At 38.8% G+C, this 15,288-nt stretch overlaps 1 protein-coding gene across 7 annotated transcripts in view; it reads left to right on the top strand.

The window, feature by feature from the left end:
* Window positions 1-1,310: 1,310 nt before the first annotated feature.
* The window catches only part of ZFP91 (ZFP91 zinc finger protein, atypical E3 ubiquitin ligase), a 56,597-nt gene continuing 42,619 nt past the window's right edge, over window positions 1,311-15,288 (top strand). For 3 of the 7 annotated variants that reach the window (XM_032849708.1, XM_032849707.1, XM_032849706.1), the window contains exons 1-2: window positions 1,311-1,832; window positions 6,745-6,773. In XM_032849708.1, the coding sequence (XP_032705599.1) occupies window positions 1,483-1,832; window positions 6,745-6,773 (379 nt within the window). In that variant the 5' untranslated portion in view covers window positions 1,311-1,482. The remainder of the gene's footprint in view (window positions 1,833-6,744; window positions 6,774-15,288) is intronic. The other 4 variants (XM_032849710.1, XM_032849709.1, XM_032849705.1 and 1 more) reach the window with 2 other exon arrangements.

Below are 15,288 nucleotides of genomic sequence, written 5' to 3'. Positions count from 1 at the left end.
CCCTTCCCCCTTCCTCTTTCCCTGCAGCCCAGCGACCACAGCCAAGTTAAGCAGCCGACGCCAGCTCCTTGGAACCGAAAACATTTAGTAGAACAGCAACTTTACAATTTCCAGACTTTTATTAAGACCCAAATGAGTGGTGGGATTTGTGTTCCGCCCCGAGCACCTGACAGATCCAGATTGTCCCTGACCTCCAGGAGCTCACAGGTTAGTGAGTCACAGAATGACGAGGCGAATACTGCAGGCATGAACGCTAGGAGGTGCGGAGTAACCAACCCGAACTAAGGGCTACTGACGTGGCCAAGCAAGAAATATTTCGCCAACACCAACTTAAAAAGTCGGGAAAACCATCCCAAGCTATCCCGACCAGCAACTGGTTTGCCATTTCTGCTCGGATCTGTGCGGGTGCCGCGGCCTAACCCGGAACCACTACCTCCCTGAAAGAGCAAACGCGGACTGCAGAAAAAGTAAACTACCTTTCCCATCGTGCATCAGTCAAAAACCTCCCAGCATCCTCTCCGCCCTTTCTTTCTCATTTTTTTTTTTTCCTAAAGCTTAGGATATTTGAGACTTCATTTCCCAAGATGCCTTCTGACAAGTTGACCCTGCGCATGCGCTAAGAGGCGGGCCATCCTTGCCCTCACGACCCCGCCTCTGTTCTACCGCCGCCATTTTTTCAGAGACTTTCATCCGGCAGTCGACGGGGTTTTTTTTCTTAAAGGAGAAGCGACAACTCAAAAAATTTCCCCCTTCTTCCCGCAAGACCTGGCGGCGCTGGGGACAGAAAGGCCACACACAGGAAAGTGGGATCGGGGTGGAGGCAGAAGAACGCCAAGGCTCCTTCCGCGGCTTAAGGAAGAAGGATAGAAAAGAGCCCTGTGGCATTAGCGGCTCCTTAGGGAGGCAGGTGCGCGCGCAGCCAGTCCAGCGTGCGCGCGAGGCGGGGGAAAAGGTGCGTTTTCCTCCCACCAATCTCCTCGCGGGACCTGCTCCTCCCACTGCCCCCAGCGCGCGTTGAGCTCGTGGCGCAGGGGGTGGGGGTGGAGGAAGGTCACTTTAGGATTGTCGCGAGACACAGCCGTTTAACGGTGAGAACGGGTGCGCGGGGAAGGAAACCTCGCGCGCTCCCTTGGAGCCGTTTCCTGATTGGTTGAAGGAAGGGGTGGGGGAGGGAACCGGGGACGTCGCTGCGTGAGAGACCACGAGGGGCAGGGCGAAGAAGCTGTCCCTCCTCTCCGATTGGTCCGCTGAACGTCTGTGGCGGGCGCGCGCGCGCAGCCAGCGGTAGCGGGCCTTGAGTGGCAGGGGGCGGGGGGGGGCGCCCTCGGAGCCGGGCGGAGGGGAGGGGGGGAAAGAGGAGCTCAGAGTGAGATTGAGCCGGACGCTCCGGGAGGCAAAGGGGGCGGGGGGAGCAGCGCCGCGGCTGCCGCCGCCTCCGCCTCCGCCGCCTGGGACGAGGGGGTGGGGGACGGACGAGCCCCGATGCCGGGGGAGACGGAAGAGCCGAGACCCCCGGAGCAGCAGGACCAGGAAGGGGGAGAGGCGGCGGCGGCCAAGGCGGCTCCAGAGGAGCCCCAACAACATAACCCTGCGGCGGCGGCGGCGGCGGCGCCTGCGGGGACCACTAGCAGCCGCGTGCTGAGGGGAGGTCGAGACCGGGGCCGGGCCGCTGCGGCCGCCGCCGCCGCCGCTGTGTCTCGCCGGAGGAAGGCCGAGTATCCCCGCCGGCGGAGGAGCAGCCCCAGCGCCAGGCCTCCCGACGCCCCAGGGCAGCAGTCCCAGGCCGCGAAGCCCCCGTCTCCAGCTCAGGGCAAGAAGAGTCCGCGACTCCTGTGAGTAACGCAGTCTTTCAGGCGGTGGGAAAGACCCCCCTCTGTCCGCACGCAACCCTCTCGGCTCCCGTAGCGCCCACTCCACGTGACATCCTGCCTGCTCTGCCCCCTGCCGGCTCGCACGCCAGATGTCACGCCGCTCCCCTGCTAGCTGCCTTACCGCCGCTCTTTGGCCCTCCCCCCGTGTCCTCGGTCTGTGGGGCCACTTCCCCTCTCCCTGAAGTCGTCCTTTGTGGGAAACACCTCTTTTGCTCTGTAGTGACCCTCTCCTTCCCTGCCGCCGCAGGCTTCGCCCGCACTCTGGCATCTGCACTCCCTTTGTCAGCCTGTCCCCCTCGTTCGGCGGCTCTCCAGTATTACATCACATCCCCATTAGGAAATCAGCACAATCTTAGCCTTCAGAAGTGTGCATGTCCGCCCCCCCCCCCATTAATTAGCTCAAGAGGCAGTTGTACTGGTAGCTTCATGTAGCTTTTTCCACTCTGCTAAATTTTCACATCACGTTCCACTTGTTTTACAAATCTGGTACGTAGGGTAAAACGTGGCTCTGCCAGTCTTTCACTCGAGACTAGCATCGTATTTTTTAGTGTGTTTTTTGTTTTATTTTGTTTTGTTTAGTTTTTGCTTGTCAACTTGGGCTTATGTTTTAGTGTAGGAACTTCGTCCTTACAAATTAGACTACTCTGAAAGGGATTACCTTATTTTCTAGAGACAGTGGAGGGACCAGGAACATACATTTTAAATTTTAAATTGTTAGTACTAAAATGTTCCTATGTTGAAAATACTGAAGTGCATGTGTTTGTAAATTGTAGAAGTTAATCATATTAGTCCTTGAATTCGTTAATTGAAAACATTGGTGTCTTTTGACTTTCAAGTGAAAAAAGTTGATAAAAGGGGAAATTAAAGTGGGGGAATCTGAGTTTTAAGTGCCCCCTCCCAGAGAGATTATGGCAAGATTTGGCTTATACCAAATTTAAAACTTGAAACACACCTGTTCCAAAATAAAGAATTAAGTCTGTGACCTGCTTGACTGCCTTAGAACCTTCTCAGAAAGAAAAATTAAAAGGTATCATGTTGTGGTATTAGATCTTCAAATTTTTGAATATTATTTAAGTTAACATAATTTAGAGAATTTATTGTGTAACTACAGTTCTTTGGACAACAAAGATCTGTACTTAAAAATTACTTGGCTGCAATTAGGATTCTAATTGATATAGATGAATTGCACAGTCACAAAAATTTTAAGATTCTGTACTTCATTTTACCAGTTTGAAAAGAGCTGTCATTACCCTTACTTGAATTAAATTTCTTGAATGAATTTGTTAAGCTGTGTATGCTTTAGTTCCACTATTTGTAGGAAATAATGTTAATCCTTATGAGATAGTGAGAAGTATAGCATGTGACACAAAGCCTGGTACATAGTACATACAATATTTGTTAAAAATTATTGTTTTGAGTTGTGATGGAATGATAGAGGTATAAGTGGTGTGTAGTGATTCTCATGTAAACGCTGCAGAATTGGAATTTTTTTCATTTCTGTTGCCATAGAAGGTTAATAATTTAATAATGTATTTCTTAAATGCCCTTCCATCCTTACCTACGCATTTGAGAGTAAAATACAGCTAGATTTCCTTGCTGCATTTCCCTCCCACTGTTAAACCACTACCAGTTTTACTTACAGAAATGATATCCTAAGATAAACTAGTGCAGTAATTTTTTTCATCTCATTGTTTGTTTGTTTTCTTCACTAACTCTTGGCCAAAAGTACTTAATGGGTCATTTTATTTCTACAGTATAAAAAAAAACAGTTGAAGTTGGATGAAGAGGACTTAATTAAATCCCTTCAGTTTTTTCTTCATGTTATTCCCTGTGGGGAGAAAGCTAGTCTTAATTCTTAGTGTCCCTCCCTCTCACATCCACTATCATAAAAGATAGTGGTGTCCTTTTACCTTCTCTTAGCCTCGGAACTGTCTCCTAATTATGTATTTTAAGTTACGCAGTTTTGATCAGATTGTTAAAATAAATTTTCATAGTGATAATTTATTTGTTACGTGTTTTTAATTTACTGCATGCCTTGGAAATCAGAGGAGTTTTAAAGCATTTCGGCTAGGTAAATCATGATTGATCAGTACCTGGGCCTGGTTCTGTGCTGAGATAGGCTTTATGAAGGTAAATGAGACATGGCCCTTGTCTTCAAGACCTCGCAGTATGGGGGAAAGATGCAAAGATTAGTGGAGGTTTGTCAGACGTACCTGTGGTTTACAGATTTTCAAAGTGATAAAGTAAACTTTAAAACTAATTAAGAAATTTAATTAATCCTTCAAGACATTTCATGAGATTTTGAGTATCAATTTACTGAATCCTGGTCAAGTACCTTCTGACCTTCTCTGTTATCCTAACAACATGTGAGGTATCTTAATTACCTCTTCTGTTCAGGTTCTTTCACCATGTCCCACCATTTCCTCCTATAAATTCTAATAGCTGTTTTCACCTACATTTGTTTCTCTTGATTGAAGAGACAGCAAAATACACAGTAGTTTAAAAGGTCAGTAAATACAGAGATTTGGATTGATTGAAACCTCTTTTTCTGCTAGAAGGCAAAGTAGTGCAGTAGAGAAAGCATTGGACTATATAGTTAAAGTTTGTGTTCTCAGCTTTCCACTGCTCAGTAAGTGACCTCAGGCAAGTCACTTAAGCTCTTTAAATCAGTATCTTCATCTATAACTGGTAATTTATGATTTGTTATAAGCACAAGTGTCTATAAATGATAATTAGGTTACAGTTTTATATAAATTTATAACAGCATTTTCATTTGCTTTGAAACATTCAAGAGTTAATGAAAAGAGCAGGAAATCCTTGTGAAAGGAAATAATTAGTGAATTTGCTCAAGAGGAATTCATAAAGTTAAATGCTAAAATCATTTTAAAATAAAACTTAAAGGCTGCTAAAAGAAAAGATAAACCAAATTTGAAGAAAGGTTATATACATCAGTACTGCTTAAAAATTAGGCTCATCATTTGCTGTATTTTGGTCCATAAACTCCAGAGTTCAGATTCTTATATTTTAAATGCAGATGTTTATATGCATGTCTGATTTTAAATATATATAATACCGATTTTTCTGATTCATAAAGTTAAAACACCCATGTTTTCTACTAATATGGAAACTAATAGTTAAACTAAGACTAGGTTAAATCGCAAGAAGGCTTCTTTTCATTCTACTGTGATAAGTCCTCTGCATTTCCTAGCCAATGCATGTCATATAGAACTTCAATAAATACTTTTTTAAACTTACGATTTAGCTGAGTACCCCTATTGGCTAAAACTGCGTATTCTTAGAGGTACTCCTACAGGTTCAGGTGGGTTCCAAATGAAACAAATACTGCTTTATTTTCTGGGATATGGAATTCCATTTTTGTTTTGTTTTCTTGCGTAAGGTAAAATAGTAGTAGACCTTCGAGTGACACTTTCTTGGTATATCATTTTGTGAGGAAAAGGTGAACATCATGGATAGTGAGAATAAAGAGGCAGTAATATTCTGAATTGAAAGAGCTTTTGTGGCTCTTTGGAGAAAGTTCCAGTTCTGTAAGTTTAAAATTCTTAAGTTTTCCTCCCAGGGAAATCAGTATGGTAATAGAAACATCTTCCCATTCCAAAAGGTGTTTGGAGGGAAGTTTATTGTGTAATGTTTCTGTATTTAGGTATTACATCTGTACTTCTCTTTAGAGTTAGGATGATCGGTTGTCTTCTGTTAATTATTAATTAGGACAATGATGATATAATTTAAAATAAAGTAATACCCAGAGTTTAAGAAAGTGGAATGAGAAAATGACAGGTGTTCTTTCTAAAGAGAACAGAATTTGTATTACATTGCATCTCTATTTATTTGGATATTCTTTTGTAACGTAATGGTTCTCATTTACATCAAGTTTACTTTAAAAAAATAAAACAAAAAACAAAAACACTTTGTACCAACTCAAGATACCATGTGTCATCTTTATAGTAAAGATCCAGGACCTGTGGACTTTTGAATTTGGGTAATGGCTCCAGGGTAGAGGTTCGTTATACTGTGCTTAACAGTTATGAATGAAAGAAATTACCAAATTAAAAACATGACAACATTTTTTAACAGTCTGTGACACATTAGAGTCTTTACTGTTGCTAACTTGTAAAGTACAAGTTACATTAATTTCTGAGGTCCAGTCTGTTGCCTTTGTAGAAATAGATTTTGACTTGGGTATAGTAAATGAATAATTTGGGGTTTTCTGTTAGGTTCATTGAATTTTTATTATGAAAATTATCAAGTATACACAAAGTAAAAAAAAAAAAAAAAAAAAGGTACAATGAAATGCCCATGCCCAGTATTTACCACTAGATTTAGCAGTTATCAAGATTTTGCCATGCTTATTACCTTTATCTCCCTGTGCCTTTTTTTTTTTTCTCCTGAAGTTTTTTAGAGAAAATCTCAAACATTATTTCTCCCCTAGTTACTGCATTTGGTAAGACAAGGACACTTTCTTATATAGCCCACTTAATAAAACAAAATCAATATTTTCTTTGTTTTTGGTTTTTTTTTTTTTTGCAGTTAAAAAAACTTTTTGAATCCTACTCTAGCTGTATGCTAACAGACTGGATAGCTGCATGATAATCTGTTTAAATTTACATTAATTAAAATTACAAATTCACAATCCTCAATTACAAACAAGCTGTTTCAAGCACTCAGTAGCCACACATGACTATCATATTCGACAGTGCAGATAGAGAATATTTTCATCACTGCAGAAAGTTCTGTTGACCACACTACTCTAGATGTGTTCTGCATCACTCTGAAAATGAACCTGAAAGATAAATATCTGTGTTTTAGGAATGTGTGCAAGATTGTTCGTTTAATATTTGGTTCTCATTTCTTTCAGATGTGTAGACAAAGTAACAACTGACAAAGGTAAGACTTGGTCATTCTTACTCTGTCGTATATATTAATACTGATTATTTTATGATCGGACAGGAAATAGAATAATCTCCAGCCTGATAATTCAGATCTTCCCATTTTAAAGTGACCTTCATTTAGTAAAATAAAATAATTGCAGTAGTTAGAACCTGTGTAGCTAATAGGTTTGGACTAGTGAAACATTTGGCATTATTTGGAAACCTAGCGATGGGAAATCAGATTATTTAATGTCAGTTTATTATAATTTGGTTTTAGCTGTTTGCATTTGTAATAAAGTAACTAGGAGAAAAATGATACACAACACAGCGTAAAGCTTAGACAAAATCCTGGTACTGGTAGAGACTCGAATTATAAATGCAGTTTGAAGAATGTGGAAAGAAAAGTGTTCTAAGATTTCAGCCTGGTGAATAATTAAATGGGATCATTTGGTTGTTTTTCACCAAACCAAATATATATATTAAATGTAGTCTTCTGCTTATCTAGATTGTAAAGGAAAGCTAATGTTCACCTTTTTCTTTTAAAACACTTTTTTTAAAAAGATTTCATTCTGGCTTTGCAGATTGGGGTTATTAAAATTGCCCCTAATATGCTTTACCTCATTCATTATTCATATAAAATATATTCATATATGTAGTTATTGGCTGTATTTCTTGATGTTAAATTCAAATATACAGCATCCTACTTAAAACTTGAGTAGATAAACTCCTAAGCATATTTCCTTTCTTATGTCTGACAGAAATCTACTTAATAACTGAGGGTTGGCCAGTTTATTGTATATGTGCATGTGTTTATAAATAAAAAAATTAAGATTTTTCCCTTCACAAAGAATGCTTTGAGAATATGTAATATATAACACGTATAAGGCAAGTTTAAAACCTGGATTTTATGCTACTTGGAAGAATGAGACTGTGGTTAGGAACCAATAACTTGGATTGGTGGCTGCTTTGTAAATAATTAGCTATCAGGGATCAGTTTCTTTGTTTTCTGAATTTTAGAATCTGAGGCTGGTATTGATAGTTTACTAGGCAGAAGTATTTGTTCTAGGCAAATTTTTTCTGTGAGAAAACTTTGCCTGACTAATTTGTCTAGCAAATTCTTGGTATTGTTGCTGCTGTTGCTTGAAAAATAGGATATGTCTGCCAATAATGGAAGGTCTTGTGCTCCTTATTTAGAGATCATTATGAAATGTTATGAGGTGATGGAAATGTAGAGACAGGTGCAATCAAGTACCACAGCAGTTTTTATTAAAACAAAGGACAAAACCTCCATACCTGCCTTTATCCAGCTGAAATTACTTCATGTGTCCAAAGAGTATGTATAAAGGAATTATTTGGGTTGCTTTGAGGAGAACTTGGAGGATGTGGTGGAAATTTCGAATCCCTGTTGGAGATGAATTAATTGCTCTTTGTGTAGATTTCTTAAACCAGAAAAGTTGGCTTGTTACGTAGTTGTGCAGCTGTGGCAAGATTAAAACTGCATTCTGGGTAATGTCAGTCTCAACATCAGTCCTGTTCTAATTCACTTGTTAAATGCTCTGGATCTGGAGTTAGAACTCAGGGTTTGAATTCAAGTTCTGCCTTTTATTGCAAATAATTAACTATCTGGAATCCAGTGAACACGCAGTAAAAGGTAGCTATTTGTAAAATCTTGAAAAAGTACTCCCATGCGGCTCCTATTTTCCATCTCTTTTGGTTCATCTTCATCTCCTGTCTTCATCTCTTCAGCTCTTATAGTCGCTGTTCAACTTCGAATACTATATAGGTATCACATACATTTAAACAACTAGATCAGGGAATAAAGAAATGGAGGCTGTGATGGTCACATTTCCCTGCACTCTTTAATATTTAGAATTCACCTCAGCTCTTCCTTTTTCTTGTCACTTCTCAGAAAGTTGTTCTGCTACTCAGGAATAGTTTTCATGTTAAGTCTGCTGAATTTTAGCTGAAGTAACTTGTACTTGTTTCAGAGGTTGAGGTTTTTTTTCAAAACTTTGAACAGGTTTTGATATTTTGTAGAGGTACAGCTAGCTCTGTTTCATGGATATTGATAAAATGTTTTCAGGATTTTTGTTTTGTTTTCAGGATTGTTCTTATTTACTCCAAACGACTTGAAATTATATACTTTCTTTCTGTCAAAAATCACAAACTTTGACATGTTTGAACAGTTTTGTACACACACAAAAAACAACTCACTATTGTTTTAGAATTATTAAGTTGTAAAGTGGCATGTTCATTCTTCACACTGAAATAATAGTGGTCCTGTTCTTGCTGTATTTATTTAATCCTGATGGGTGTATATAAAAACAAATGGAAATTTGCAAAAATAGTGTTTATTAATTCATATATTCATATAACTTATTAATTCATTGAGTAAGTAATTGTTGAACATCCCACTATGTGTCCAGCACCACTGAACTGATTAAAATAATGTGATACAGTGTTTGATGAAGTTAAGATGTCAAGGGAAGACCTCTTTTGAGAAGGCGACATTTGAGCTGAGACCTGAATACACGATAGCCAGATGAAGAGCATCCCACACAGAAGAAGCAAAAAGGGCAAAACTTAAAACATGAAAGCTTAGTTTACCACTGCCAGAGGATTATCGTCATCACAGTGGAGCTTCCAAGAGTGTTAGCAGAAATTTTGAGGCATGGAGCCTGGCAGGGTCCTTTTAACTTGGTTTTATGTTTTCCTTCTGTTCTCTGGTTTCAACCAGTACTACTTTTATGGTAATGAAGTATAGCGATAGTTTGCCTCAGTGTAGTTTATTAGTTATTCTAGTATTACTTTATCCACTAATTTTCTTTCACTTTCAAAACTCCACCTGAAACTGTACAAGATAAATCCTTATTAAAAAAGGGAGACTATAATATCTTAATGTTTACTAGAGTGACTTTCACATGTTTCATGGAATAGTATTAGAGTCAAATGTGGTAGGTGCTTGAGTCATCAGTGTGCTAGTTTATTTGTTGCAGGACCTCTCAAGAGATCGTGCTTGTGAGTAATAAGCAGTATAAATACTGGGACACCTGGGTGGCTCAGTGGTTAAGCATCTGCTTTTGGCTCTGGTCATGATCCCAGGGTCCAGGGATCAAGTCCCACACAGGGTTCCTTGCTCAGTGGGAAGCCTTCTTCTCCCTCTGCCTCTGCTTGCCACTCCCCTGCTTGTGCACATTTCATGTCTCTAACAAATAAATAAATAAAATCTTTTTTTAAAAAGGCAATATAAATACCACAATATGCAGTAACTACCTAACTTAATTGACTGTAAGATAGTCCCCCTCTTTTAATGGATAGTTCATAAAATTAGAATTTTTAGAAAATATTTTGAAGTACTGGGTGTTTGAAAATTTGTATTAAACTCTGGATCTTACCTTTTATTTAAAATCATTTTACTATTTTTAGTTACTCTTGTTATGGATGGGGTAGTAAGATTGCCTTGATGGAGTCAGCAAATAAGTTCATAATAGATCTGGGAATTTACTTAGATTGTTTAGAGCTTTGACTATTTGGCTTATTTAGTTTATAACCAACATATTTCCTGGAATCACTACTAAAATATTAGCTTGTTTTGATAATTCTTTCCTGGATCACATCCTCAGTTTTTGTTCTCATTGATCTAATTTATAGATAATAGCTCTGTGTTCCTTTTTTTTTTTTTTAAGATTTTATTTATTTGAAAGAGAGAGTATGACCGGGGGAGGGGCAGGAACAGGGGTAGAAGCAAGACTCCCTGCTGAGCAGGGAGCCTGTCAGCCCCAAGACCCTGAGATCATGACCTGAGCCGGAGGCAGACACCCAACCGACTGAGCCACCCAGGCACCTCTCTTCCTTTAAAAAATTAAAATTTATTTACTTTTATCAATTATAGTTTTGATTTCATCAGAGTATTTCATTTTTCCTATTTTAGAATACCTTGGATGATTTCTTACCCTGTCATTTCCAGTACTCTTAAACAACATTTTTGTTATTCTTAAATATATAGAACAGTCATTCCAACCGGTTTTTCCCACTTCGTTGAGAAAAATCTAATTTATAATTTTTACCATTTAGTTTTTGTACAAAAGGGTGATCTGAGAAGTTACTCAGAACATTATCTTCACAATTCTTTCTTGAAGGATTTTGAGTCTCCTTGGCGATAACCTGGTTTCCCTAAACTAAAGTCTTACTGGTTTTGAATAGAAGTGTTCCAGAAGGAGATTCACAAGGTTAAAAAAGGCATATACTTAGTTTCAGTCTTAACTCTCAATGTACGATCACCTTTAACGGAAGCATTCTTCACAAATAAATCATACTCTTCTGAAATGGCTTAAATAAAAGTTTAAAAAAGAGAGCCTCATTTTCCTTAACTTCTTAATATTGCTGATATTGGAATATTTCAAAATGGACTTTACTAGTTATTTGTGGGAAACAAATATAGCTAATTATAGAAATACACCTGATCAGGTTTCAGAAACTGGAGTTTCTCAGTTACGATAATGTTCATGTCTCAAATGGCTGACAGTATGTATAGCATTTTGTCTATCCTGCTTTCTAGGCCTTTTCTTAAGGTAACAGGAACTATGTTATTTCTCTCAGTATGAGAATGATCTACTCAGACATCTCATTCCTTGTTGGGAATGCCCCATGTCCTTTAAACCATTTTTAGTTCAAGTATCTTGGCCTCCTGTGGTTCTTCTACTCCATTCTAGTTTTCTAGAAGTACAGACATACCTCACATATATGTGGATTGTGACATGGGCTTAGAAAGTACGTGGGCTTATCAGCTCACTTCAGTTTGGGATATTTTATGATTCAGATAAATGAGTCTTTCTGTCCCTTACATAGAAAGAAATAATTCTGTAACAGTTCACCTATTCTGATTCAACTTATATAGAAACCATCTCAACCATTGTAAGTTTATTTTATAATATATAGTAATTATTTTATATTGAGATCCAATTCCTGCCATAACCGTTTGAGAAGTGCAACAGAATGCCCTGGTGGAAGTAAACTGAAGCAGGAGTGGACAAGAACCTCTGACAAAAAGGAATTAGCTCTGCTGTCATGCCCCTTGACCTTTGAAGCCCAAGAAGGATGTAGCTCCTCTGAATTAAAACTGGCCAGATTGATCTAACTACATCAAGGCAAAGGCAAAGACCCCTTTAGATTCATTACAAGTAATTGTCTTAGAGGTAACTGTGGTTGTATCTTCTGCCTATACATGATCTGCTAAGCTCCCAGCTTGTATCCTAGCTTCTTATTGGCTGATTCTGCTTGTGACTTTGCCTCTTTTAGAATTTCTAAACCCTCTTTTCTTTACTGTGACTTGCCCTAAATTCTGTCAGGTATCTGTTGATTTATAACAAACTATCCAAAAACTCAGTGGTTTAAAATACAAAAATTTGGTATCTCTCAGTTGGGCTCTTCCCTCTCTTCCTCATTGGTCTTTCAGTGTAGACATTTTCATGTCATGGTGGTCTCAAAGCAGTGTTCCAAAAAGGTTGAAGGCAGAAGCTGCAAGGTGTTTTGATGCCGCCTCACATGATACAAGACGAACATACAAAAAAATCAATTGTATTTCTATATATTAGTAACAAACATATTTCAAACAAAATATATTTCAACAAAACATTGAAATTATAAAATGAACAAATTATACCATTTAAGTAGTATCAAAAAATATGAATTACTTAGGGATAAATCTCACAAGACCTGGAAGTACAAAACACTGTTGAGTGACATTGAAGACTTAAGTAAATGGAACAAATGATGTACCATCATGGGTTTGAGGGCTCAGTATTGTTAAGATGTCATTTCTCTCCATTTTGATCTATACGTGAAATCTAATCCAAATCAAAATTCCAGCACATTTGTTTGGTTTGTTTGTTTTTGGAGAGTTTTGCCCTTTCAAACTTCTTGAAGGAGTTGACAAACTGCACTTTGAAAGCCTTAAGCTTGCACTGGTCAGGAACCCCACCATGTTTCTAAGAGTGGGGTTGATTGTTTAAGGAAAGAGGAAGGGGTAAAACAGATACTTGGTGGGTACCCAACCCCGGCTACTATACATGCATATCCTATAATTTGTTTAACCCTTACTTGATTAAAGGACACTTGATAATTCTCGGTGTTTTTTCTGGGATTACAGGTGATATTTTTGAAAGTCTTTTAAGGTAACATGATACATATGCAGAAGTACACTTGTCATAAATATACAGCTTTGTGAATAGTCGCAAGGCAAGCTCAGTTATGTAATCATCAGCCAGCTCAAGAAATAGAACCTGATCGACCACCCCCAAGTATAACCAGCATTCTGACTTTGAACAGCACAAATCTTTTCTTGCCTTTCTCTTGATTCTACATATATAGAAAAATAGAGTATGTGCTCTTAGGTAGGCCTTCTTTGCTCAGCATTATGTGAGGTTTCTCTAGGTTGTGTTTTTAGAGATTGTTCATTTTCATTGTTGTAGGCCAGTGTGGAAGTATGATTTATTCATTTTACTGTTGGTTAGTATTTGGGTAGCTTTTAGTTATTGGCTTTTATGACTAGTGATGTGCTGCATATGTTATTAATATTTTATTGAGACATAATTTTCATATCATGAAATATACCCATTTCAAGTGTGTAATGCTATCCATACAGGTTTTCCTTCTCTGGGAATTTTATAAACGGACTTGAACATAGAATATGTGTTTTTTTGTTTTTTGTGTCTGGCTTTCACTTTGCATAATTTTGAGGTTAACTTATGTTGTGGCACGTATCAGAATTTCATTCCTTTGTGTGGTATTTCTGTGTATGGAAATACTCCATTTGATTTGTCCCTCAGTTAATCTACTTTTTAGCCATCATGAATAATGATAGTGTGAATATTCATGGGCAAGCTTTTGTGTGAATGGATGTTTTTATTTCTTTTGGGTAGATATCTATGAGGGAAATTTCTAGATTGTATATGGTAAATGTATGCTAAAGAGACTGGCAAAGAGTTTTGCATACTGGCTGTGATATTTGTGTTCTCTAGTGATCGATGAGGATTTCTGTTTCTCCACAATCTCAACAATGTTGTTACTGTCATTCCACTATCCTGTCAAGCCAGCCACTTTAGGACAGTGGGGCACATGGTAAGACCAGTGAATTCCATGAGCATGGGTCCATTGCTGCATTTCATTTGCTGAGAAGTGAGTTCCTTGTTCAGAGGAAATGCTGTGTGGAAAACCATGACTGGGGTAAGGCATTCTGTGAGTCCATAAATGGTATTTTTTACAGAAGTACTGTATGCAGGGAAGGCAAATCCATATCCAGGGTGTTGATTTATTGCCACTTCCATAATGGAATGGAACTTGCCATTAGGGAGCTGGCTGATGATCCTGGGGAATGGTACTTTATCAGGGACTTACTGCTGGTCTCTGCTGCTAGTAGATGGCACTCCGCAGTGCTTGTACCCATGTCATCCTTGGTGAGAGGTCTGGTTTGGTTTCCAGCAGTCTCAGCTCTACAGCTGTAGGAAGTAGGGATTTCTTTCAGGACAGGCACAGAAACGTTCAGGTCATTTATGTGATGCTTCAGCTTGGAATTTGAGTCCCTCAGCACATGCCTGTGTTTCTCAACTTTGTCCAGTGCATTTAGAAGCAGCTAGCCAATTTCATCTTAATCAGCTTGAAATATTCTAAAGTAGCGAATACATGATAACCAGAACTTTGTCTCTTATTTAATAAGTGTTTGATCAGGAGTACGCATTGATTTTTTTTTACCTATTTTTATTGCTATATCATGCAGTTGACGTTCAGTGTTCTCTTTACTACTGAAAAATAGAGTCATTAGTGCCTTTAAATCTAATCAAAGAAACAATTCCAGAAATCCCAGAACCAGTTCAGAAAACTCATCCTCAAGATTCTCTTCTAATAGGAAATTTATAGCAATACAGGCCTGTCCCAAGAAGCAAAAAAAAATCTCAAATAAACAACCCAACCTTACACCTAAAGAATTAGAAAAAGAACAAGCAAAACCCAAATCCAGGAGTAGGAAGGAAAAAATAAAGAGCAGAGTAGACATAGACAAAAATAGAAACTAGGAGCTAGTTCTTTGAAAAGTCAACAAAATTAGGGGCATCTGGGTGGCTCAGTTGGCTAAGCATCTGACTCATGATTTTGGCTCAGGTCATGATCTTAGGGTTGTGAGATCGACCCCCGCATTTGGCTTCTGGTTCTGCACTCAGCGGAATGTCTGTTAGTGATTCTCTCTCTCCTTCTTCTCCTTCTCCTGCTCACACATGTGTGCACGCGCGTTGTCTCTAAAATAAGTAAAAATAATAAAAATAAATCAACAAAATTGGTAAACTTTTAGCCAGACTCATTTAAAAAGGAGAGTGAGGACTCAAAATTAGAAATGAAAGAGGAGAAACAAAACCGACACCACAGAAATACAAAGGACTGGGACACCTGGGTGGCTCAGTTTGTCTCACTTGTCTGTCAGTCTGTCTAACTGGATTTTAGTTCAGATCTGATCTCAGGGTCATTGGTTCAGGCCCCATATT

Source organism: Lontra canadensis, unplaced genomic scaffold, assembly GCF_010015895.1.
Source record: "Lontra canadensis isolate GAN:19392208 unplaced genomic scaffold, GSC_riverotter_1.0 scaffold242, whole genome shotgun sequence".
Classification (NCBI taxonomy): domain Eukaryota; kingdom Metazoa; phylum Chordata; class Mammalia; order Carnivora; family Mustelidae; genus Lontra; species Lontra canadensis.
Note: the sequence above shows the minus strand (reverse complement) of the source record. Positions and strands in the feature narration are given on the sequence as shown.